The sequence below is a fragment of the Trichoplax adhaerens genome, genomic scaffold, assembly GCF_000150275.1.
Source record: "Trichoplax adhaerens TRIADscaffold_10 genomic scaffold, whole genome shotgun sequence".
Taxonomy (NCBI): domain Eukaryota; kingdom Metazoa; phylum Placozoa; class Uniplacotomia; order Trichoplacea; family Trichoplacidae; genus Trichoplax; species Trichoplax adhaerens.
This window is the reverse complement of record NW_002060952.1, coordinates 420,755-446,966: the sequence shown is the minus strand read 5'-3', so window position 1 is coordinate 446,966 and position 26,212 is coordinate 420,755. Positions and strand designations below refer to the sequence as shown.

Below are 26,212 nucleotides of genomic sequence, written 5' to 3'. Positions count from 1 at the left end.
TGTAATTTAATCTACGTGCTGTACTTACAACAACATCATCGGATAATGTTGTATTGCAGAATTTACAGCAGAGCTTGTGCAATAGTGCCTACCTACGGTAGCCTATTTTGTCGTGAAATTCAAAGATCAATGACAAGAATGATACTAGCCAGCACTTATAACAAGATCAACGAATAAATACATTTATTACTGCATGGCAGTATTGCCTATTCTATGCATAGACAGTATTAGCCTTAGATTGCAATCGTGCTGATTCTGAATGTACCTGATATGCTTCATCTTTCATGCTTATATGGTCTTTTCTTCTAATAAACTAGGGTAAAAGTGGAGCTGCAACAAATTTCATTACTAGAAGTCAAGCAGTGCGGAAATTGCAACTTAGTTTGGCCGATTTTAGGTTAGATCATTTATTATTGCATCTTCCATTAATAATAAATAACCTTCACTACTGTTTGATATTGCGATATATCATATTATTTAACCCTAGCTATCATGTACGTACTTATCATGCTGTACCAATATCATAACTTGTTAAACGAGTATTTTCAAGTTGTACAGAATGGCAGATTTATCAATCCACGCAATACATTCTACCATTTACTGTATATTAAATACACTACTAAATAGCAATGTATCTCTATTAGTACACTTTTAATTAGCAATAGCAGTAGTAATACATTGTTATTGCATGCTCTATCTAAGTCTAGTTCGTGGTATTGTGCCCTGGAATATTTATCTACATGCTATACGTAGTACGTTGCATTCTTCAAAGGAAATGCTACCAACGAAGAACTATTAAAACATCGCTATTTGTTACAGGCTACACGAATTGCATACTATGGTGTTGTGCATATGTATACGGCAGTTACTATCGGTACTATTTGACTTGCACACATACAGTACCCGTATATCTACAAATAATGTAATGATGTGGATTGTTAGATTATAGAGCATTTGCTTTAATAAGAGACCATCTCATAAGCGAGTTATCAACTTTACTACTGCTGATACCATAATGCTAACACTACAACTGTATATGTACTCTATTTCAGACGATTGTGCATACTCAAGGGAATATATCCACACGAACCAAAGAATAAAAAGAAAGTCAGCGGTGGTGATACTGCTTTCAGGACGTACTATTACATTAAGGACATCAAATATCTTGCTCATGAACCAATTATTAATAAATTCAGAGATCATAAAATCTTCGTTCGAAAGTTAAGACGTGCAATCGGTCGTAAAGAAGACGATATCGCATCAAAATTAAATGAGAATAAACCGGTTTATACACTAGATCATATTGTGAAGGAAAGGTTTGTCATCATATCGTACAATGATAAAGAGTTTAGTGTGTTATACATCATTCTCTGCTACTAAACTTAACTACCGGAACTTTTAAGCTACAGTTACTACTATACTACATTCTGTAGATATTAATAAATAATAAGCCCAAGCTATCAGTATCATTATATTAGAAAGCTTAAACTATCGACAAAAAGCGATACAATTGGCTTAAATTTGTAACTATACCATTCAAACTAATTTATAGAAAGTCTGGTAGAAGGTTGCGTACAGCACGTATATTAAAATGCAAATACAATACTAGTAATCTCATATCAACATCTATTACATCAGACTTAGGCTTCCAGTTAGAAATGCTTGTATTTGCTAAATTTTCTAAATGCGTCTAATATAAATTGTAGAGCGCTAATTATTACTTTGCAAGAAATGTAAAAAAATCATGTAAACTAATTTAACATGAATAAATACTTTACAACAGATATCCCTCTTTTATTGATGCCTTAAGAGATTTGGATGACGCCATTTCAATGTTATTTCTCTTTTCTTCTATGCCTCAAACCAGTAAAATCCAGGCAAGTCTCAAGAATAATATTTAACGTAGAATATATATAACTACCGAAATGATCAAAATTTAGCTCAAATATAACCATGTAGACATTTTTAAAATTGCTTTTTGAACATATGATGCTCTATCTTACAGTCGATGTCCGTTTAAAATATTTATTCATGCATTCACGTCACGGACTAACTTTGTTTACCCAATCATAATAAACATGCATTGCTACGATACCATAGCACATTTTGACTATTGTACTTGGTTGTAACATTTTAGGGTGAAATTGTTGCCAAATGTAGAAAATTATCAGGTTAGCCCTCGTGTGATCTCTCGTTAGTTACAGTTGAAAAATGACCATATCGCTACAAATAAAAATCTGTAATACTTAAATAATAAATATTTTATTATTAACAATCTTCTAGCTGAATTCATGCATTATGTTATTCAATCTAGAAGTCTTCGTAAGGTAAGTAAATAATTTCGAATAATTTAATTTAAAGTTCAGTAACAGTGAACTATGTAAAACCTTACTGAGAATTCGTGCATAAATAATCCGATTTATTCCTTAGGTCTTTTTATCGATTAAAGGGATATACTATCAGGTAGAGCTACAAGGTCAAAATGTAACGTGGATAGTGCCTTACAAGTTTTCAGAACAGGTAGTGTACATGAAGAACACATACGAATTTGTTTTTATTAATTAGCCTTTTTTTCTCCGATTAGCCAAATCATAACTAATAATTAATATTAATAATTTTCTCTAGGTTCCTTACGACGTTGACTTTCGTGTTATGCTTACCTTTCTTGAGTTCTATATTACTCTTCTTGGCTTTGTAAACTTCCAGCTGTATCATAGTATCAATTTAAAATACCCCCCTCAGGTTCTATTCATATGTTTTTCGTACGATTTTTTTATAAATTGCAACTCTCACTTCCAATTTCCGATATTATACAATCTGCACCTTCATTGATATCAATAATTCATTATTACAGCTAGTACGTGATAGAGCAGCTTTAAATCATGTAGCTGTGGAAAACTATTGTATGAGCGATGAATTAGAGGATGAGGTTAGCATTCAGCACTGTATAAGAACTAATTTCATTCAATTTTGAAAAACGTAACCTTAAGACATTGTCCAGAGTTGTACTTTCTGACTAATTCCTCTCTTGCGCTAACATGGAATGTATATACATTTTTAGATCTTAATTGCTCTCAATCAAGATATAACCAAATTTGAATCAGGTATGCAATTGTACTTTTCATTTTGTGATTAATTACCGAAAAAATAGTCTTAGCGAACTTCTATCTCCTTTGATTTATTCATGTAGCTGAATCTGATACCCCGGAAATAGATGAATTTCCAGTTGACACGGTAAGATATTAATCAAAATGACTGCTTTATATGCCATTAGCTAATGTATATGCGTAAAATTTTTTCATTGACACCTTTATAGATTGATGAAGATGCCACTCAGATGAAAGAAAAAATGGAAGAAGAGAAAAAATTTTCAAAATTATTCGAAGGACTAAAATTTTTCTTATCGCGAGAAGTTCCACAAGAAGCACTGGTGTTTGTAATTAGGTTAGATATTCTAAATTTAATCGGGTGTTTCGTGGCTAGAATAACCGTTAGAGCACTTAATTTCTCAACTAATTTCATACAGATGCTTTGGAGGTCAAATTTCTTGGGATTCACTGACTTCTATTGGAGCTTCATATGAAGAAACTGATGAAAGTATAACCCACCAAATTGTGGATCGACCATCTCAAAAGCATCAGTTTTTATCTCGGTAATATCTTAATAAGGTTTTCCTATAATGTGTTAATAAGTACTTTTTTTTTGTTCGCTGAGAAAGAATCCATGTCTTTACAACCTTAGGTACTATGTTCAACCTCAATGGGTATTTGATTGCGTTAATGCCCGAACATTACTCTCAGAAGTTGAATACTTAGCTGGTCTGTATTTAATTTTAAATATCTGTGTTACATCTTCTTAAGGCATAAAGTAAACGAATCTATGAGCAATAAACCTTGTGAATTTATGTTACTATTAGGTATCGTTCTGCCGCCTCATTTGTCACCATTTGTAGTTGAAGAAGAAGGGGACTATGTCCCTCCGGAACGACGACAGTTGCTCAATCAAACAAGTGAAGAAGTGGAAATAGAAGAAGAGAATAAAGGTACGCATCCTTAAATTTTTTTAAAATGTCTTACCTATATTACTCAAGCATGGCATTACAGTTTAGTTAATGAGACTATAAATTACGTAGGCCTATCTATCCACCCTTCTCAGGAGAATGAAGGGAATAAAAGAAATATCGAAGAGGTACTCGAAAGCGACTCCCCAAAGGTGATATTACTTTACCGCTTTGAATAGTAATACCAATGTCATATTGCATTAAAATCGAAATCGATAACGTAGCTATTACTGCTATTACAGGCAAAGAAAGTTGTTCCAGTTATTAAAGCAGGAAATAATAAGGCAACCTCCAAAGATGTAGTCGACTCTAGTGGCAGGACTAAAGAAGAGAAAAAACTTGCGATAATGGCAATGACTAAAAAACGGCGTAGGCTTTACGAAAGAATAATGCATTCCAGGAAACAAAAAAGAGCACAGGCATGTTCAATGTTCTAAAGTGTAATAAAATTGTTTATTGTTGCCAATTGGACCACTCTTTAATTTTCTCATGATTACTCATGTTTTAGGTCAAAAAGCTTGAAAATAGAAGAAAGCAATACGAGATGAAGCAAACGTCTGCAAATTAACTATGAATTAAAGTTATTGGATTATTACTGACAATTTAGGAAATCTTATGCTATATGCACATTTAATTGCTATTTTTAGATTCTGTAAAATACTAAAAACCGAATCGATATAAAAGCAATCACATGAATAAATCTGTCTTTTAGAAATGCCGTTGCTTTATAAGTATTGGGGGCTACTAAAAGATGCATGTTTATTGCGATATAATCGATCTAATTATATTTTTTGATGGATTCAGTTGTTGTAGTTGAGATAGTTATAATTATCTTCTGTTATATCAGAGAGCAGCAAAAAGTGTATAGTAACTTGTCATGCAGGTATATTTTCCAGTTTTACTATATGCCCTTAGTACTCATTAATTGAAATAAAGTCGAACTACATTGGAAAATAACATAAAAATGCAACAATACGCTACTGTGGCGTTTAATCTCACATCCTCTTATTATCAAGTATTAGAATATTATTAAAACATCATCAGTGCGAAATAGTCTGCTAATTTTTATACATGTCCCCGTATCCTTAAATGAGGCCGCTCTATTAATTTCTTATATACTCATAAACATGGCTGTATTGTTTTATTTCGAAAATAAATTGGTTTTGGGAAAGGATACGGAATATGTATAAAAATGGCGAGGTCTACCGCACAATTTGAAATGCTCATGCTGAAGATACGAAATTAAAAATGCGATTCTATCGTCTACGGATCGAAACGGACCAGTGGAAAAGTCGCCGTTTATAATCTAATCTATTTTATAGTATCAGTTTTAACCGTTTAAATCAGAGGCAATAGCATACCTGTATTTATACAGTACTTACTGTTTGTATCAATCTAATGAAGCATGTATTAAGTTAAAATGCATCAAGGACTATTGTGTAGTAATACGAACTAAACAACTGATAAAGCTCAGCTTGGTAAACAAAAACGTTAATAATATTAGGATCATTATGGAAAGTATATAACGCAATACAACAAGACTAATCAAATTTGTACAAGTAGATTTTCAACGATACTTCATTTCAAATATTTTCATTTTGTAGATTACCCTATCTACAACAAATTACATCTTTCTAAATCTATACCGCTAGGTTAGTTAAGTCATACTTTTAGCCAAGAACATTAATGCCACTATAATTTCGTACCGAATATACCGTATATACAAATAAATTTCCATTGTAAAATAAATATAGCAAGAGCAACATACAATATGAAGAAATTGCATTGTTAAATTTGGTCGGTGAGTTCACCAAAATAAAATTGGTAATTGTTGAGAATATGAACCAGTTATGTAACATTTAGAGCGATAATTAATTTTCAACATACTGTAGCATTGATTTTATCATGAACAACTGATGAAAGGTTCCACGTTTTTTGATGTATCTATATAGATTAACGTGAGCGAAAAGCATAGAGAAGTAAAAGTATGATACAGGTTGAGATTACACATCCTAAAATGATACTGTCCCTCCTTTTGCGAACGTTTACGCGTTGTATTAAACTGTTGACTAATGGAAAGCGATCTGATAGTAACATGATGTTAAGAAAACATTTATAAGCAAATGAAATCGGCTATTATTCAAGACTAGAAAAGGTTTATAGCACTTGCATTAGTCATTACCTAATAAATTAATAAGAAAGAAAGGATACTAGCAACGTTGGACAGCCTATTGGTTATACCGCCTAGCATCTTCCGCTGGGAATGAAGATTCTCCTTCGTAGCCATGGCCATACTAAATAAACATTTACTATTAAAATCGTTCATAAATGATCAATGACAGCAGTTTAATTGAAGAATTACTTAATGGCTTCATCAGTTAATCTTTCAGAACTGCATTGTCAAAGTAGATCCGGTTATAACGTTTGCATGAAAATCATTAAAGAAGAAAAACAGTTAATATGAAAAAGTGCCAACCACAATAAAGCCTAGGATGCATTTTAAGCGATCAAGTAAGTACCTTCTGATATGCTCATTTTCTTTTAAATATAAATCAGTTTTTCTATTTGTAGCTGCACTCTTGTATCGACTACACAAATAACAAGTCAATAGTATCCGCTATATTAAATATCCAGGATTGTGATCTCAATGAAGCCTATATCATAGGTAGCTACTCATGGGATAAACAACATCAACGTGCAGCAAGTAATTGATGAAAGCAAGATAATTATTAGCTTACTGTATATCATTCATAACATCACCGAGCAATTCCTCCCTTTCTCTACACGTATTAATATTGTCCTAAAGGAGAGCAACAACAAAATGACAACATAAGAACAATTGTTACAAGTAAAGCATAGATGAATAGAATGCTTAAAAATAACATTAGAATCCAGCCTACTTACTCTAGTTTTTCTAAATTCTTGTCTATAATCTTGTAAGATATCACGATGACGTTGAAGTGTATGAACAAGTGTAGTATTAGGAGAAGCATGACCCATGGCATTGACATAATCCGACATATTATCATTTACATCTTGTAACTAAAATATTGTAGTAAAAGCGATTAGTACCGTCCACAAATTGTCATTGTGATAAAGAATCAGACTGGATTAATAAAGAAATATGAGGTAAACCTTGGATAAGAGTTGTTCAATCTCCAATGCCATTGTATCTACCATGTGTTTACTATCATCGCCGAGCAAAGGTGTTGAACTTTGAGCACTAGCATAGACGAAATAGAGAAAAGAAAAGGTAGTCATTTCACAACTGTTCTCAATCTTTGCAGGACGATCTCTCGTACGTCCTACAAATCGGTCTTGCTGTAGATAGCATCCATCATACCATTAGCAGCGCTAAAAATGTAACCAATGTACATTTCTCTACTCATAGAAAATCAATAAAGTTGATACGATATAGCACATCAATATCCTACTTCATGTTATGGCATAAAATGAGTGCGCCTATTGATCTCAGATATCCGTGACCTATCTGCACAGATATTTGTAAATTTGATCTTCTTTTGAATCATTTAGTACCTTTCATTTTTTGTTCCTCGAATGTTATAATTGGTATTGGTACCTAGCCTACTAAATGATACCAGCTTGAGGTCGATAGTGCTTTCTAACGATCGAGCTTTGCGTCTTGATTCTATCAGGAGAAATAGTAGCAATGATTGATGATTATCGGGTATCCATCTTGTATATATACATGCACAACATTCATCAAAGACAAGAAGAAGAAATGTTGTTGGCTATGAAAGCAAGTCGCATGCTAGTCATGGATTGTAATCATCATTTGGCATGTTTGAAGCAAAGATTACGACTGTCTTATTGATTATCATAGTACAGCACTACAACATCCTACTGATTGTACTTGACGATGGCGACTGACTGTGGAAATGTATCTGTAAAGAGTATGCATACGTCTACACATTACATCATTTATGTCCATTGAAGGATGGCCTGTCATGAATAGGACTTTAACAGTCATCGATCCATGCTATACTAATTATTCAAGACAAATGAATGGTAAGATAGCACCTAGACTAAATAGAGGAGTTGATTCCACTACGCTGGAGGATTCTCCTCCATCATGACAACATGATCCATTGGAACAGCCCATTGGATTAGCTTGAATGTCATCATCATAGTTCGTGGACAACAAACAGTTATCATCATCCTTACTACGACAAGACCCTATCTGATTTACTCAAGTATGACTGAAAAAAGGCTACAGATCGTCAAATGATGGAGAAATGGCTTACCTTCCCAACGGTTTGTAGGCCCAGGAACGTCCATGTTCAACATTCCGGTCACTTTGGTCCCTGTCGCTGAAGTGGATGACTTGACGTGCCGTTCTGGGCCGTACTGTACACGTCATACACTCCAGTACAGTGTTGTGCATCGCGCAGTAGCACCACAACAGGAAGTGGACTGTCCACTGTACAGTGTACAGTACTGTTGCTACAGTGTACAGTACAGGCCAGTACTGTACTGTACTGTGACTTGACGTGCCGTTCTAGGCCGTACTGTACTGTACACGTCATACACTCCTGTACAGTGTTGTGCATCGCGCAATAGCAACACGACGGTAAGTGGACTGTACTGTACTGTTACTACAGTACTGTATACAGTGTCTATCAAAGTACTTCGTCACTTTGAAAAGCATCAACCAGTGATCTTAATAAGTAAATACTGATTATTATTATATCATTCTATTATAGCTATACTGTATTTTTAAAGAAAAATATTGCCCGAAAGTGACAAAATATTATGGTACCTGTACAGTGACTTGACTTGACGTGCCGTGCCGTTCTAGCCGTACTGTACACGTCATACCCTCGTGTATACAGTACTGTACAGTGTTGTGCATCACGCAATAGCAACACAACGGTAAGTGGACTGTACAATACAGTACTCTTACTACAGTGTACTGTACATAGTACTGTACAGTGTACAGTACAGTCTCCAAAAGTCACCATGCACTTTTGGAGTGTTTTTCCAGTCGCGGGCATGCCCAATTGCAACGCATCGACGCTGTATGGTCATAGCAACAGAACAGGACAGTACGTACAGTACATACTGTACAGAGTACTGTACAGTCTCCAAAAGTCACCATGCACTTTTGGAGTGTTTTTCCAGTCGCGGACATGCCCAATTGCCACCCATTTAGCAACGTCACGGTAAGTGTACCGTCTCCAAAAGTCACCATGGACTTTCGGAGTCTTTTTCCAGTCGTGGACATGCCCAATTGCCACCCATCGAAGCTGTACAGTATGGTTATAGCAACACCACGGTAAGTGTACTGTACTGTACTATACAGTACTGTACTGTTACTACAGTGTACGGTACTTTACGTACAGTACGTACTGTACAAGTGTACTGTACACTGAGTGTACAGCATCCAAAAGTCACCATGCACTTTTGGAGTGTTTTTCCTGTCGCGGACATGCCCAATTGCCACCCATCGACACTGTATGCTTAAATGATCAGACCACTCATGCGCTTTGTCATTTCCGTTTCAACAGCAAGTTGAAAAAAAAAAACTTGGGAAATAATCTTTGGGATCACCGAGATCGGATTTCCCAGTAATAATGAACACTAGTAACGAAATTGCTTACTAGTAAAGTGAAAAATGAGCCATTGGCCAACTCTACAGTAAAGAGAGATGATACTAGCCGAATGGTACAGTGTACTGTATATAACGTATATAAATACGATCAGTCTTTTGTAGATTATCCCTATATGAATAGTACAGACGTACAGTACTATTTGCCCTGTATATTAATAATAATGAATGTATTATTCATTAATTCATAATGTACAGTATGTAGATATGGTTAAATTTAATTTATTGACTAGCTCGTAGCATCTTCTTTTACCCGTTGTAGTCAACAGATAAAGGTAATTTTTACCTCGACAGTACCACTCTTCAATGAATAGTCAATGAAGAATGGATTATATCTGGTGAAATAGGTGCTTTGACTGGTCTACAAATACATCAAACGAACAATCCTATGAGGATAGTCTATGACACATATACTGTACTGTATATCGCAATGTAGACAATCTTGTTCATTCATTCATTCCACGTCAAGTCATTCGAGCAATGATCATCCTAAAATGACGATGGTCTACAGTGCTGTGCTACTTATATGTGTGTGTTAATAGGGATGCCCATTTAGTATTTGTGCCAATCCGCCGTGAATTACTCATGATGGCCTTCAATACTGTACTATTGCAGCGTTCAATCAATCAAAATTTCAAAAGAAAAACACGAACCAATCAATTACTACGTATCCGTATGTCGATAATTCATTTTCTGCCAGTATACTGCCATTATAATTAATTCATAAATTGAATCAATTTATGAAAATTAGTAGATCCAAAACGAAATACTTTCACCGTGTACTCATTAGTCAATAAATGATGAATTCTCCTATTGAAACAGTGAGGAATTGTACGATATTTAACCATGTTGGAATATTAATTACACTGGTGAAGTGTTCTACAAGTAATCAGAAAATTGTAGATGATAATGACGACTAATACACAGTACTGTCCATTGTACGTATATCAGTACGTACTGTATGTGTCTTAAGCAATGATCCATTCATATTAAGTCCTAAAGTTTGTGCTAACAACGAAATAGGAGAAAATAAATTGAAACACTGCTAGAGAACGTTGGAGAAAATATACACATAATCATACCAATACTAACTCATCATCAAAGATCTGGACCTTGCATACAACACTTCACAGCAAATAATATATTTTGTATCCAAGAATCTCGTTATCATACTATACTCGCGTATGTGTCCATATATTTAGAATTGTGTGTGTTGTGATGAAGTGTTGCCGTCATCTAGGCTTAAAGAGTTATTCATTAATATTCAAAGTGTATCTTTAAACGCATAATTAGATATAAATGACATGAATGTAATGTATAACTTAGATGCGTCCACAACCATTGGTCGAACATGGATATCACTCATGTAAAATTCGTCCCATGGATTATAAATTAATCTCTGATCTGTATCTACATTAATGAATCAATTAAGCAATTATGGTAAGCCGCAGATTTACTAGATCCTAACTTCATTCATCCATTGAGCTATAAATCTAGTCATGATCTAGAATATCTAGGCATACTGAAATTGCTATAAAATGGATCAGCAGCGCAGTATGTCACGGTAATAAGATTATTGAAGCTAGAATTACTATATCAAACCAATACACTCACAATTCAAGAGTCCAGCTAAACGATTTCTTTTATTGATGTTTGCATATCGTATAGTTGTGGTGGTGAAGCAGTAGCTAGAGCTAACGTATTTAATTCAGTTCCATTGGATGATAAAAGAGGATACATCAATATGGCATGGATTCTACAAAAACTGCAGACTAACATAGATAACTTCTTTTAACTCAATCGATATTCGACACTGAACATAATCCTAAATTGCAGAATGGCATCAACAACATATACCATAGCCAAATTACTCAAATGGTTCTGTAGTGAAGTTGAAGTGTTTAGCAAAATTATCTATAGTCTCATGGGCTTCTTGGTAATGTGCTCCCAACTTTGCAATAACTCGCTCTCTCCATGCCTTCACGTTGGGTCTTTTCTTGCCAATATCAATACCGAGGTGATCTAACTGACTGAATTCACAAGCTGCAAATATATCACCAATACAAATTTCAGAACCCCCAATGTATGAACGATCCTTAACGAAGTAATTCTCGAACATATTGAGAGCTGAGGTTAATTTTTCTTTGGCTTCCTTTATGGCAGCTTCATTCCTGGGTTGTTGCCTCACCTTTGCTATTATCGCCTAATCGATATTATTTCATAATTAGACGGCTATCTCGCAGTTTTATAGAGTCCTATAGTTGATTAATCCATCCTAAATTTTATTCAATCAATAAAAATTAGCACTCACCACATTATAAAATACTCCGCCAGCACCACCTCTAGTGTTGCTATGATGCCAACATAGATACTCGTTAACTCTTGCTCTAGTTGCAGTATCCTTAGGATACCAGTGTTCAGGCGTGGAATATTTGGCAGCCAAATACTGAACAATAGCTATACTAAATAATTATACGCGTATAGATCAGCAAGTATTAAGACCAAGGGTATCAACCGAATGAAAAAGGCACAAGCGTAATGGCAAATGTTAATAATTCTTCCATGTGATCTTAAAACTATAATGGCTACTGTTAGTGCACTTGGTACATATCGCAGATTAGTGAAAAGCTCCAATTCCTATACGTATAACATTTATTCTGTACTGTACATGCTGCACTGTATCTTTTAGTTATTACCCTTCAGCAAGACAAAAATCTCCATCCTTAATGGCTGGAACTTTCCCAAAAGGATTAATCTTCAAAAAGGCTTCTGTCGACTGTTCCCCTACACAGATATACAGTATATTATTGACAGTATCCTAATATGCTTATCCATTCAGATCGTAGGAAGTGCAATGCACGGCATATTGATTGACGAGACTTAGCTTGCATTTGAAAACTTTAATACTACGAATCATAAACGTATCTGTACCTTTCGGTAAATCGATAAAGTGATAGTTGAAAGGGATATTGTTGGCTTTCATGAAGATTTGTACAGCACGACATGGCTGTGATGCAAGATGAGCATAAAAATCAACGCTGGACATTTTGACTTGCTTCTCTCTGGGCGGATTCAACCAATGTAAAATCAGCTAGACTAAACGGCTAAACCTATCAAACTGCACGAAAATACGGTCATACAGTACAGTACAGTACAGTACTAGGATGTTTCTCTCCTATTAAGCACTCTAATTAAAATGTCAATGTTCCGTAAACAATAAATAAAACATACTAAAGTATACTTTAAAATTCTTTTGTACACACAGTACACTACATAATTTATTAAAACAGTCTTTAAAAAAAAAAGGGTAGAAAAGTGACCGTGCTGACGAATTTTACGTATAGCACTGTGCCGAATGCAGCCCGTAAGTCTAGTAAGACATTCGTTGGAAAGGTGCGATAACTGATGATTTGAATCGAACCTTCAATTCTTCAAATACAGCAACATATGAAATAAAATGGCAGTTAAGCCAGAAAGTTGATACAACTTTATGGTAGCATTCGTGCCACTACTGGCGTTTCTATGCAAATCATGATAATTCATTAATTGTGAAATTACTGGATGCCATTTACAGTAACTATGCTCTAGCTTCATTATGAAGGAGGTGTCTTTGCATCTTATACAAATTATACCTGTGCAGTCAGTTATTAACAAGTTGTTATTATTATTTATTATTATGATCTACTCTACTCCGCTTATAGCACTTTGCGTTAGCATATACTGTCGGTTATGAACAACAGCAACAACGACTAAGGCTTATTTGATTATGATCTGTAATTATTTAATCAGGAGCCTAAAATTTCTTTTCAACATCATGACGCAGCAGATTTATTAAGGATCAACAATTGATAATTAATTTATTGACAATAAAAATTTCTACAAATAAATAAATAAATGATTTCATGAATTTGCAAGAGTCCACCACACCAATTGGAACTATGCTTTTTACACAACATTTCCGGCTCATCTACAGTAGTTATTCCTGTGAGCTTTCGCTGCAGGTATACAGTAGTAAACTTCAGGCTAATAATAATAATAACAAATAAATATTGTCATGATCGTGAAGTTTTATCCAGCAGAGTCATTAGCCCATCGACCATTTGCAGAACTTGGCTGTACCAACGCAACATAGAAGTACTGTACTGTACAGTCCAAAAATGGGAACAGAGATGACCGTCTGTATGTCTGTTGGTCTGTGCATATGGACACACTATACTGTACTATGGTTGCAGTAAAACGAGACTGCCACTGCGCGATCAGTTCCTTTACCTTCTTGCCTTTCTATTTTCACCACTCACGCTGACTGCTTGAAATAGGAAAATGTCGAAAATCGATTTCTACTCTCACCTTGTCTCACCTCCATGCCGTGCGGTCTATATGTTTATGACTGCTAACGAAATCCCATTTGAATACCATAAAATCGATCTCATCACAGGTACTAGACTAAATTAAAGCGATACTGTATAGCGTAGATTGTTTCTTGCAACGGCATACGTATTTATAGACGAGTCAAGATACCCCAAGGTAAATGTATTATTCTTGCATTTCCAACCCTTAGCTCATGATAACTTGTTATGAAGAATAATTTCGTAGCGTAAAAACTGGAGCTTATATTAAGCCTGCTTGACATTCCATGATCTTCTTACTGTTACATACTGTAGTACAGTATACTAAAGCGTTCATCAAACCTTACCATGGCTTTTCAAGTAATAGTTACTGGTAGACAGCAGATTAGCCATAGGCATATGAATTATAGTATGCATCCATTTTGCACTACACCACTGTCTTAGGTTACGAAGAATTATAGACCTACGATCTCCACACGTACTTCATTCCTCTAGCTGAAGTCAAGTTTCTCCAGATACTGCTAATTAAATCAACTCCTGCTTGTATTTGTAATATTGTACCGGAGTTGCACTTACCCTCGTGCATATTAAAAATGAAATTAAAATCATTCTAGTTAACAAGAGCAAAAGTAAAATAAGTCAATAAAGTAACTGAAGGATTTCTATTTTGAAGATAATAATTCAAAATTAAAATTTCCCTAACATTACAGGTGAGCAAAAATCTGAAGAATACCGTAAAATCAATCCGCATCAAAAAGTTCCCGCATTGAAAGATGGAGACTTTTTCCTTTCCGAAAGGTTGGTACGACTGCATCATAATTTACATGTAACAAAATAGTAGCTCAGTTTCTTTATATTACATTTGATCAAGTTCTTAGTACTACTGTACCACTTCTTTTATCAACCAAAAATAACATTCGTAAAGTTGATTTCCACGTCCAAGAAATTTTGCGGCGAATATTTATTGTCTACTCAATTGATGTTCTAGTTTAAATTAATACCAGATTATGTATTGCTCTCCGCTGGCTTCGCTCTTACGACTTACTTATATCACACACGTCATACGGTCGTAATCAATCTCAACTTTCTGTTATGTATGAAGAAACACTTCTTATATATATAATTATCGATAAAGCTACGGTTACTATTTTACAGTATCGCAATGATTCAATTCCTGGCTCAAAAGTATGAGACTCCAAATCACTGGTATCCTACTGATATAAAACGAAGAGCTAAAATCGACGAGTACCTGTCGTGGCATGACAACTGCCGACAAGCAACAGGAATACTATTTTACTTTGTGGTAAATATTGTGCTATTGTAAATCAAACGTTGTATATCAAAATACCGCAATAACCATGAAGATCCATTATCAATTTAGTAACATACTATTTAACTGTACAGAGATGTACTGTGCATTATACTGTACATTAATATATACATAAGCCACGGATGGAGCAGATTTTTACTTATAAAAAGAGTTCTAAACAGCATGCATACACAGTAGTCTTCACACAAGAGCCACTTTTGCTCCCCGTAAAATCGCTCTCCCAACAACATCATCTATATTGATACGCTAACCATGTTAATCATGCATCCGCTAAAATCAATCGAGACATTAAGCAATAGATGCGTTGATGCAATTACTTAGCGTAAATGGACTCTGCCCCTATCTTAATAATCTTATCATTTCCCATTGTGGTATAGAATATACAGTACTGCACGAAGCATTTAGATAAACTATATGTTGGATAATTACAAAGTTAATCTGTTCTTCCGTTCTTCGTAATAGGCTGTAACGACCAGTTTAAGAAATGAACCAAGAAATGAAGGACTTATCAGTGAGAGAAAAACAAAATTAACAGCAGCACTAGACTTGTTTGAAAAGTACTTCCTTAAAGATTCTGACTTCATCGGTGGCAATGAAATCTCCATCGCCGACGTTGTATCAATATCTGAATTTAGTCAGATTGAATATATTGGCATTGACATCGGTAAGCACAGACCAAAAGTGAAAGCCTGGAAAGAACGAGTCGTTGCTAGTCTGGGGGCTGCTTTCGAGTCTGCCCACCAAGTTTTGGACCAAATATTTAAACCACTACAAATCAAGGAAGAATTCGAGTAGACGGCGTTACTCACCATTCGGGCGATACAGAGTACAGTGCAATGGACACACGATATCACTTTGGCTCTGTAGTTATCATGCATGTATTGTCCGTTCTTTGCGGACTCACTGTAATTCGATAACAAGAAGTAAATGTGCCTCTAGTTTTGTATAACCTGGTTATAAATGTGTTTTAATTCGTATTATTGTAGTATGTGTTAGTCGATGTGACTGTGACTCTTCTACCACGATAGACACTCAGCGCTTCATTTCATCATCATATATATACTGTATAATGTACCGCTTAGCTATGCGTTCAGTAATTGCTAATCTATCACTTTGTATGCCTCACAAGAGAAATGAATTAATAGAAATAAATCGTTTATTAAAGATTTAACCTATGCGTATTCAGTATATGGGCTTAATATTAAAAAATGTCATTATATCGTTAAACCTGTGAAACCTATATCAATATCTGCGAATGCTCTCGAACGGTGGTACAGCAGCTACTTGCTGATGCGTATACGCAAGCCAAATTATTACCAGTTAAGGTATTCTTGTAGATAATTACTGTGTGTAGCTCTAAAGACGTTAAGAAATACTAAATCTAACAAGCTTGCGCATAACTGCGTTCCGAGTTATATCCGTACCCCACGCTAAATCCGATGCCGCATTTTACCTATCCATATGAAGAATAAACAATCAATAAAGGCACTAATCCTTTCGTCCCAATGTAATGAGTGCAAGATGATAGGAACTAAACTAAAATATATTGAATTTATGTGTAGAATAACAGTAGTAAGTAATTAATAAGAGATATTACATCTCGAGAATAGGAGTTGCAGAGCGAAGTAGAAATACCTAAAAGTCAATCTATTAACAACTTGTATAATTGATCAGACCAAGAATTATTTTCTTAAGCTGAATATGTCAGTGTGCACATCATCGAAATGGGGTTGCAAAGCCTGCTTGCATCTTTCATACCAATCGGCAATTTTTGGCCTATCTTTACCAGGTTCGATTCCAATTGCAACTAGCTGAGTAAGTTCATTAAGTGCCATAATATCGGCAATCGACATTGTATTTGAACTGATAAATTCTGTACCCTTCAGGTAGTAACTCTCAAATGCATCCAACATCTTTTCAAACTTTTCCTTAGCCTCTTGTACTTCTTCATCACTTACTTCGATTTTAAGATAACGTGGTTTTATAAACTATAGGGTAATGTAATGGAAAAAATTACGTAAAGGTAAAGAATTTGCAACATGAATTACGTATAAAGTATATCTAATGTCCACAGTATGGAACTGTACTGTACAGTAACAGTATAGTATATTACTATCCTGGGTTAGGATTTTTATCGATAGCTTAATCAAGGCAATCGACATGTATCCTAATTATTTTGGTTTCGTATTTACATTACCAGAGGTATGATACTGTAAGATCTAAACAGCCTTAAATCTGCATATTCGTAACTAGCGTCATACTGTACGTGTACGCGTATACTATAAGTACTGTACAGTAATGAAGAGCTTACCAAAGCAATGAAATATCCAGTAGCTCCGTTTGTCCTAGTGTTAAAATGATGCCAAGCGAGATACTCATTAATTCGAGCTCTGGCACGGATCTCCTTTGGGTACCAATGATCAGGAGTCGAATATTTTTTAGCCAAATATTGAATCATGGCTACGCTGCATAGGTAAGGTAAACAGAATGCGTTAAGCAGATCATACTTCCTTAAACTGACATTAAGATTTAGTGATCTTTTTAAGCAAACCGTGAGCAAGTAACTGATGTGAGAATTACAACAATAGCATGCACTATTGCACTTTGATTCAGTAGGTAGATATTGCACAAAATAATCATTAAAGTATACCTTTCAAATAAAGAGAATTCATCGTCCACTAAAGCTGGTACAGTTCCTGTTGGGTTAATTTTTAGGAACGATTCAGTGCGATTATCACCTAGAGATACATTAACGAGAAGGAAATTTGTTAAATGCCTTGGTGGAACCTAGAAATCATCCTTCTTACCAAATGGCCAATCAAATATATTGTATGTGCATATACGGGTATGTAACATGTGTTATTACGCCCATTACACACTTTATTGCTGCTAATAATTAATGAATCATAGATATCGTTTTTTATGATTTCAGTCGTTTCATTTATATCTAAAAACACAGAACAGTACTTATTTACCAAATAGGTAAATACCATAAAATACCAAGTAAATATCAAACAAAATAAAATATTTTTCTCCGCCAATTCATGACTGAGTAAATTGTTGACCGTAAGTTAATAATATAATCATCGGTAAGTGATAAAAAGCCTATTTTTAATACGGTTCTATTTCGACGGTACCGAGCTGCACAATAGCCTTAGAAGAAAATCGAGAGGTACCGCACATGCACATTTTTTGTCTTTATGTCAGTCTTGACTCCAAAAAAATGGTCGGATCAAGTGCATTCGATGATCAATTCAGCGGTTTGATTACTATTATATCTTGTATTAATGATTTTCTCCACTGGAACAATCTCGTGGCAGTAGCATGTACGCATTTTGGAAGAAGCAGTACGATCATAGAAACCGCATGAAATGAGATACCATTTCATGGAAGTCATGATGGAATAAAGAAACATATAATACGATATGGTGCAATTGGAATGAAGTAAACGAACTTTGTAAAGCAATATGCCAAGCGCAGAAATATGAGCGATGATCTGAGATGCACTTTAATTTTTAGTTAGCAAACACCAGTAAGCTACTATTTCAATCCAATACTGTAACAATCTTATATGACTAGTCAGTAGTCACCGCTTACCTTTAGGAACATCAATTGGATGAAACTCATACGGAATATTATTAACCTTTAGAAATAGTTCGACAGAGCGTGCTGGCTGAGAAAATCGATTGGCATGAAGATTAATTTTACCCATAATCGTTGAGCTACAAAATAAAGTTGAACATACGCGCATTACTACCACTCACTACAACATTTCCAGCCAACATCGATACTCTATTATATCACTAAGATTAATTCAATCTAATTAGAGCAAAAAGACTGCCAAAAGGCTACATTACCCACCTATCAAATATTCAGTACTTGCTCTTGATAAATCTCCTTGGCGATTTTTCTTACCAATCTTGAGCTACGTAGCACTAAGTTGGCGAGCCAATCTTGCGATTATTGTTGTGCTGTTTCTCTTTTATTTACATAATCATACAGTACATGCTTGGAGTTTGCATTGTAATGAGCAATCATGGTACCGTAGCTTACAGTACAATGTATTGTACTCTTAAACTGGAAAATGCATAGAGGTCAAAAATAACAACTTTGTTTTTATGTCTACAGTATGGAAAAATAGGTGCTGTGCGATACTCCACCGTCTGATCTTCATAGTCCGGACCCGGTCTAAGGTTCGAGGACCGGAACCAGACTACAGTATGATACTACAGTGTACAGTACAGCTCAGGGACATTTAGTACTGTACTGTGGGACGAAATTCATGGGTGGTATTAGGGAGGTGTCAGCGTGGAAATCAAATATGGCTACGGTAGCACTGAAATAGCTCTGGAAGTCCATGGAATAGACGAAATTCATGGGTGGTGTCAGCGAGGAAACCAAATATGGCTACAATAGCACTGAAATAGCTCTAGAAGTTCATGGAATAGACGAAATTGATGGGTGGCGACAGCTTGGAAAATTGTCAATATCTGCCAAGCAGCTCCATATGTTCTCTTGTTTTGGTTAACATTTCTACTGAACATACTGCAATATTGAAGTTTAATTATGATTGAGCTCATCCAACGGTATAAAACTTAGGCATCACGTTGAGTAGAGAGAGACTAGAGCAGATATTGAGATATTTCTTCAGTCATAGTTTCAGTAATGTCTAGTTGAAGATTTTTGCAACCTGTGGTGGCCTACTGTGCAGTAGAGACGCTAAAAAGGGAGAGGGAGCGAGAGACCAATATAGAGGTCTGGCACATTTTTTAGGGATCAAACTATGGTACAGTTCTAACTAATTCACTCTATTGCAAAAAATACTGTACCTACAAATGGATGCAATTGAAACACGAGTGTACCAATGTTGTTACTGAAAATTCTGTTATAGCTAGTTCAACACAGGCTGGTTAAAGCTTATAAATTAGCTTTAAGCAGCTCGATACTGCATATTATAAAGTCCTTCAGTGTGCAACCGTGTCGGACCATCGGAAATGTAAATAACTGCTTAGACTACATGTCTTGTCCGACGAGAATGCACTGCATGATGCCTTAAAAATGCACTCTGTCAAGTTCGTATAGCCACTTTCGTAGAAAAGGGTTTAACTTTTAAAGGCAGACAGATTACTGTTCATCAAGTTTAATCAACGACGAGAGGGCAACTCGATGCAATCCATGGAGACAAAAGAAACCCAAGCTGAGATTGAACTAAACACATACGTACAATATGTATCATGAACTACCAGATAGACCATTCATCTAGTCATCCATGGCTGTATCATTACAGAAATACAAGTGCAAATGTCTCTTCATTCAGTGCGTTGAATTATATCGTCAATACTGTATCTAAGGGATAATTTATCAGTCGCTATGGATAAGTGTAAGCTGTCCATTGTACGTACAATGTATATGATGGAAGACTACGTTAATGATTTGGCTCAAGGAACTATCACTCTATCAAACACGTGTTCTAATTAGTTTGGCATTTCCATCAATTGACATTCCTTCTAACATCAACGCTCTTTAATAAACAGTACAATATTTTTCAACTGTATCCTTATCCTGTATGGTAATATGTGATATTTCTACTGTAATCCAAGGCAGATAAAGCATTGTCGTGTCCTGAAAGAGCAACGAATGAACTGAGTGAACAGTTTTTTTAACGTTGGACGTGACGACAACTTCTGTATTGCTATATCTAATGCTATTTATTCCTTCGTTATTCCTATTCATAATTCTTGTGAATTCCTTTAGTCTGTGGTATTTGAGCTGATCTTTTGTAACTGTAGATAACAAAATGATGTAATCAATCACCTCCTATACAGTACAGCACATATCGGATACTTATAATTATCACTTTAAAAATACTGATAATCTACGAGTATTACCTATTGTAAAATGAAAGTTTGCACATGGTTTCCTTCTGTCTTGTGTTGTTATAACAATATTTATACCAATCATATGCTTACTCATCCGTATCTCAATGGGCATAATTGAAATTTTAATGTATTAAAATATTCATTCTCACCCACAATGAATAACTCAACCCTACAAATTATTCGTAAATATGTAGTAGCACTGCAGTAACTGTACTGTCAGGTAGTTCAGTTCCAAGTATACTTTATCATGAAATTTACGTTATAGGAAGCGTTTATCACAAGGGCTTAAAAAACAATTAGTGATAATAATATCAATTAATATTATATCTCCTACTTAAATTTAAGAGCTTCATTTTGTATAATCATAATTTATTGATAACTTAATGCGATTTTCCAAGCATACATCGTCATAAGATATATCCTTACAGTGCTTTCAATTACAATTATAAATTTATGATATTTAATAATGCAATTATTCGGCTATTTCATATTATATATACTGTACTCATATATATATGTTGTGACTACGCTTACAAGATACATAGATTTATATATCCAAATTCTGGCTCAGATGCGCAATACAGATTTAGAATTTATCCTAAAGTATATATAAGGGACTAAAATGAATTGCTTTATTGATACCTCCAATGTTATCCTTAAAAGCTCAGCTATTACCCTAATAGCAGCAATCGACGATAACAGCAAATAGTTCTAGCTACATTTTTTAGATAGTATAACTTTACTAGCGAAATTTCAATTATACCGCAGGAAAGTAAAGTTGTATATCTCGATTTAGAAATAAATCAGAGCCTGTAAAACTAGATTATCTATGTCTTGATAAGATTAAAATTACAGATATCTTTGGATAAATCAGGTTTTAAAACATCAATTGCATATGATAGACGCTTATTTCGAGTCCAGCTATATGAATTATCAAAGTTCACGATATCTAAGAAAAAAATACATTCAATTCAATATCTTATATGAAACATAGTCATAATTAATTGGCGCAATTTTGAATTATATCGATGAAACGCATAATGCATATAAATAGTATTATCTATACAGTACTATTAATAGAATATCATATGCGTATTGCAGAAATTAGCGCTTATAAGTTATGGCAATCAAATCTAGCGCAATATCATTTGAAATCACTGATATTCTACTCCTTTGGATGATAATAAGTATTACTCCATAATAATAAACTTACAAGTTCCAGTTCGATCACAGTAGAAGCTGCCATACTCTGGAAGTAAATGACTGTCCCTACGCTCAACTGAAATCTGAGATCGTTTTTTTTTAATTAAATCATCTTAAATACTGAAAGCTTTCATGTAATATGTGGTAATCAAAATTTTACATAGCATTCCGCGAAATTAAAGAAATCAAATAAAATTACCAGCTTTTCCATCTCTTCAATGTTACTGTCCGCCAATGATTCATCTTCCTTATAATATAATCCGAAAGCGATATCGTGGCCATCAGTTTTAAACTCCCAACTTGACAAAATTAAAGGGGTTATATAAAACTTGTAGTTAGTACAGTATGCAAATGACTCAGAGCCTAAGTATAAAATCTTGAAGATTAAATATTGGTATACATTTCTCTTACCGAATAGTGGTACCAGGATCTTCAATCTCGTATTTTATTTGCATGGTGGCACCTCGGTTAATCACAGCGGTAGTATAGTCATCATTGCAAATCGTCAAATCGGTTTTGTATAAAGACTTGGGTATTTCTCCTCCTAAGCAGATCTACTCGTCAATGTCGAATAATATAAGAATTAATATTAATTTATTTAACGACACAGAATTACTTCGTACTTAAATTAGCAATGTTTGCAGCAATTTTTACTGCTGTCACCAATCCAAGTAATATACACTTAGTGTTAAGCTAATCCAAGTATTCTTCGAGTATTCATATAGCATGAAGTAATAATATGTGAATAAAAAGACGCCACTCTATACAGTAAATTCTTTAAGCTCAAAGTGTGATTCCTAGTTACTAATCAAATATCAAATTCTACTAAAGCATTTCTATTTTAATGCCGTACTGCATACTGTATAATGCTTTCTAAATTTGAGAATTTTTTTACCCTTTCCATAGCTAACTGAAAGAAAATCAACTATGAATATAATAAAACTCTCCTTGAAATAATTAGATATCATTACCTGCGATTTGCAATACGGATGACCGTCTTTATCGGTGCAGGCTCCTCCTAACGCTTTCGGTAATTGATCTTCATCGATATATTGTCGTAAAACTTGTTTCCAGTTACCTTCGAAGTAACACCAGATCATAAATATATATATAACTATGGCTATCAGCAATATTTTTAGGCAAATAGGCATGTAATTCTATTCCAATGTTTTGATTTTTATGTAACAGAAATGTAACTTACTGCCAAGGACGAAAATTTTTTGTTTCGTTTCTTCGCTAACGAACGGCTTCATAAGTGAATACATGACGGGAAATATAGCTGGAGCTACACGTTATAAATTTATGATAAAATGAATTTCGCGATGACCTTGATCAATTTTATAACTTAGATATCTAGCTATCATTTAGTAAAATCTGATGTTAGTAGTCTAGCATAGAATTTAGAAATAAATCATTGACGAACCATTTATTATAAAAACTCGCTTCAAAAATTCTGGATAATTCTCTTCATACATTTTAACAAGCTGTTTAATAAGCAGAAATGACAATATTTAATGCCACATTCAAGTCGCTAGACAGTTTAGTAAATACATATTATTATCAACGATAAAAATGATAGTTTTCTTATCCGTCATGAAATTCATCGAAGCTAAGCAGTTATATCACATTGATATATCACAGTGGCGCAATATTTTAGAATTTTAAGAAAAACCAACGGGCGATTATAATACCTTAAAAAAGCAGTCTAGACCTGTGCATCAACAAAATCTAATATTAGTTAACTTCACTCTGGAATTCCAAATTTTAATATTGATAATTACCAGGCTTCCATAAGTGTTTTAATCCCAGATTTGACATATCTTCAATGGTCGTCATGGACTCAATACGGCACCCAAGCTAAGAGCAATTGATTAAAAATATGAATACGGCAATTTAAAAAAACGATATCATGCAAGCTTTAATAATTAAAGGATCTACGTAGACTCTAATAGCCTATCCCTACTCTAGACCCAATATTGAACAGATGATGGCAAGTAGTGTACTAGTGAAGGATTAGTAAGCTACATTCATTGTATATGCCAGCTTTTTTACCTTTTTACTTTGTTGTTTAAATTTCACTGTTGCGATCTCAGCCATGTACAGTTTGTACTTCCAGATTTCTTCTTTCTTGACGCAATGCATCAGCCCTAAAAGGAGTGTTGGTGATTCGATATTCTCAATATGATAAAGTTACCATCGACACTGAAACTATAAGGCCATTATTACCATAGTTGATTATACGCGTATAACTAATCTACCTCAACGTATAAAATTTATAGAGCTAAAGAGATAAAAGTACAATATCTTTTTATTAATTAGACCATATCTATCATTATATATTTCTATAATAAAATTTTTCTAAATCATTACACGATCAAAAGTGATTTAGATATATACGTATATCTAGTAAATATTAGCTTATATCATATGCTACATAAAGAAATTTAGATTAATTTAACAATCATATTGTCATTAACTATCGTAATTGAAGAATGTTGACATTAACTACCAGTATCTTTGTCATGATTATTCATAAACGATATTAGCACAACTAATAAAAGCGCAAAATAAAGTAAAAATTTTTGAGGTCAAGGTATAGATTTTATTACCATACCTTTGATATCCAGATTTCCAATTGGATCCACCAAGACCGGTGAACCTTCTTTATCGTAACCGAAATAATTGCCTGAGTAGTAATCTTGTATGATCTATAGGTTTTATTAAAGTATTGAATATTACATTAAGATAATTTATAAATTAAAGTCTGCCACCGCAAATATGGAACGAGTCTCTAATGCGAAAAATCCAGCATCAGTTGTATTCAATAGTAAAAAATACTATAGGAATTGTAATTATAATTATAGGTTTAAATCGCTTTATTACAGCATTTTCCTTCCCTGCTGACATAGACATAACCGCTCAAAAGTTAAAATAATAAATAATAGCTATAACTTTCTAGACATTAGATACCGTACTGAAATATATGACAAGACTACCATATTTTCTTAGCAAGATATAAACGATGTATATTCCTATCTCGTTCAACTTAATGCTACAACCATAGCTAATTATTTTGTACTTTATAAAAGCAGTCGTTCAATAAACTTAATCTAACATTTACGATAATGAAAATTTTGATCATATGCAAATAAAAATCATGACCAGCAAGCTTCTGTGTGATAGCTAAACTATAAATCTTAGGATAAACGAAAATCCTATAATGAAAATCTAGGAATACTGTTGACACAAAAATTTGTAAATCAAATACTGTTGACACAAAAATTTGTAAATCAAATATAGATTGAAGATCAAATCCTTAAACTATAGCTAAAGTAATAATGTAACATAAATGATTCCAATTTGCCATTGTTAAGAATTGTATATGTACTAACCTGAGGTATTTTATAAGATTGTACCAAATCATCTAGTTTCATTTCCTTTCGAAATTCCATACTCTAAATGTTCACAATATACGTATCAAAAAATCAGTTATGTACTAGCTTTAATTTACTTTTACTCTCGATATTTTTCAAACTTCCGGTATTTCGACACCCTAAATTGCCACTACTGATTTTCATTACTTTATATAACAAATTTAAATAATTTACCTTTCGCAGCATTGCTTCTGATTTGGCTAAGTCGAATTTACGAGCTATTGTTTATCAGTAGAATTCCGATATAATTAAAAATAAGTAATAAAATATAACAAGCACTGAATTTACGGAAATGAATGCAAGAAAACAAGAATAAACCTTTCAGCCATCG

At 34.2% G+C, this 26,212-nt stretch overlaps 6 protein-coding genes across 6 annotated transcripts; 2 read left to right on the top strand and 4 right to left on the bottom strand.

The window, feature by feature from the left end:
* Nucleotides 1-326: 326 nt before the first annotated feature.
* On the top strand, nt 327-4,056 carry TRIADDRAFT_29327 (uncharacterized protein; the record flags this gene model as incomplete). The annotated part of the gene is made up of 13 exons (XM_002115327.1): nt 327-397; nt 1,053-1,316; nt 1,784-1,881; nt 2,284-2,327; nt 2,431-2,520; nt 2,626-2,742; nt 2,855-2,929; nt 3,062-3,104; nt 3,191-3,225; nt 3,317-3,444; nt 3,527-3,652; nt 3,742-3,818; nt 3,917-4,056. Coding segments are annotated over 13 exons (1,308 nt in total), but the record flags the coding sequence as incomplete, so codon positions are not given.
* Nucleotides 4,057-6,013: 1,957 nt separating this feature from the next.
* TRIADDRAFT_50669 (uncharacterized protein) lies at nt 6,014-8,359 on the bottom strand (the record flags this gene model as incomplete). Its single annotated transcript, XM_002115196.1, has 9 exons — nt 6,014-6,144; nt 6,272-6,354; nt 6,423-6,452; nt 6,580-6,648; nt 6,799-6,860; nt 6,965-7,102; nt 7,196-7,283; nt 7,598-7,709; nt 8,326-8,359. 9 exons carry the CDS (start codon nt 8,357-8,359, stop codon nt 6,014-6,016), a joined length of 747 nt encoding a protein of 248 aa, XP_002115232.1.
* A 3,197-nt stretch (nt 8,360-11,556) lies between these two features.
* TRIADDRAFT_59204 (uncharacterized protein) lies at nt 11,557-12,735 on the bottom strand (the record flags this gene model as incomplete). Its single annotated transcript, XM_002115195.1, has 4 exons — nt 11,557-11,892; nt 12,001-12,151; nt 12,386-12,473; nt 12,621-12,735. The coding sequence occupies 4 exons, from the start codon at nt 12,733-12,735 to the stop codon at nt 11,557-11,559; spliced, it is 690 nt and encodes a 229-aa protein (XP_002115231.1).
* A 1,274-nt stretch (nt 12,736-14,009) lies between these two features.
* TRIADDRAFT_64171 (expressed hypothetical protein) lies at nt 14,010-16,380 on the top strand (the record flags this gene model as incomplete). Its single annotated transcript, XM_002115326.1, has 4 exons — nt 14,010-14,124; nt 14,746-14,833; nt 15,191-15,338; nt 15,828-16,380. The coding sequence occupies 4 exons, from the start codon at nt 14,010-14,012 to the stop codon at nt 16,158-16,160; spliced, it is 684 nt and encodes a 227-aa protein (XP_002115362.1). The 3' UTR covers nt 16,161-16,380.
* Nucleotides 16,381-17,047: 667 nt separating this feature from the next.
* On the bottom strand, nt 17,048-19,077 carry TRIADDRAFT_59202 (uncharacterized protein; the record flags this gene model as incomplete). Its single annotated transcript, XM_002115194.1, has 4 exons — nt 17,048-17,353; nt 17,677-17,830; nt 18,016-18,103; nt 18,963-19,077. 4 exons carry the CDS (start codon nt 19,075-19,077, stop codon nt 17,048-17,050), a joined length of 663 nt encoding a protein of 220 aa, XP_002115230.1.
* Nucleotides 19,078-22,071: 2,994 nt separating this feature from the next.
* Nucleotides 22,072-26,100, bottom strand: TRIADDRAFT_29265 (uncharacterized protein; the record flags this gene model as incomplete). Its single annotated transcript, XM_002115193.1, has 13 exons — nt 22,072-22,193; nt 22,458-22,530; nt 22,647-22,746; nt 22,859-23,001; nt 23,419-23,525; nt 23,649-23,732; nt 23,871-23,931; nt 24,139-24,158; nt 24,229-24,304; nt 24,500-24,594; nt 25,062-25,155; nt 25,840-25,902; nt 26,056-26,100. Coding segments are annotated over 13 exons (1,083 nt in total), but the record flags the coding sequence as incomplete, so codon positions are not given.
* Nucleotides 26,101-26,212: the final 112 nt, after the last annotated feature.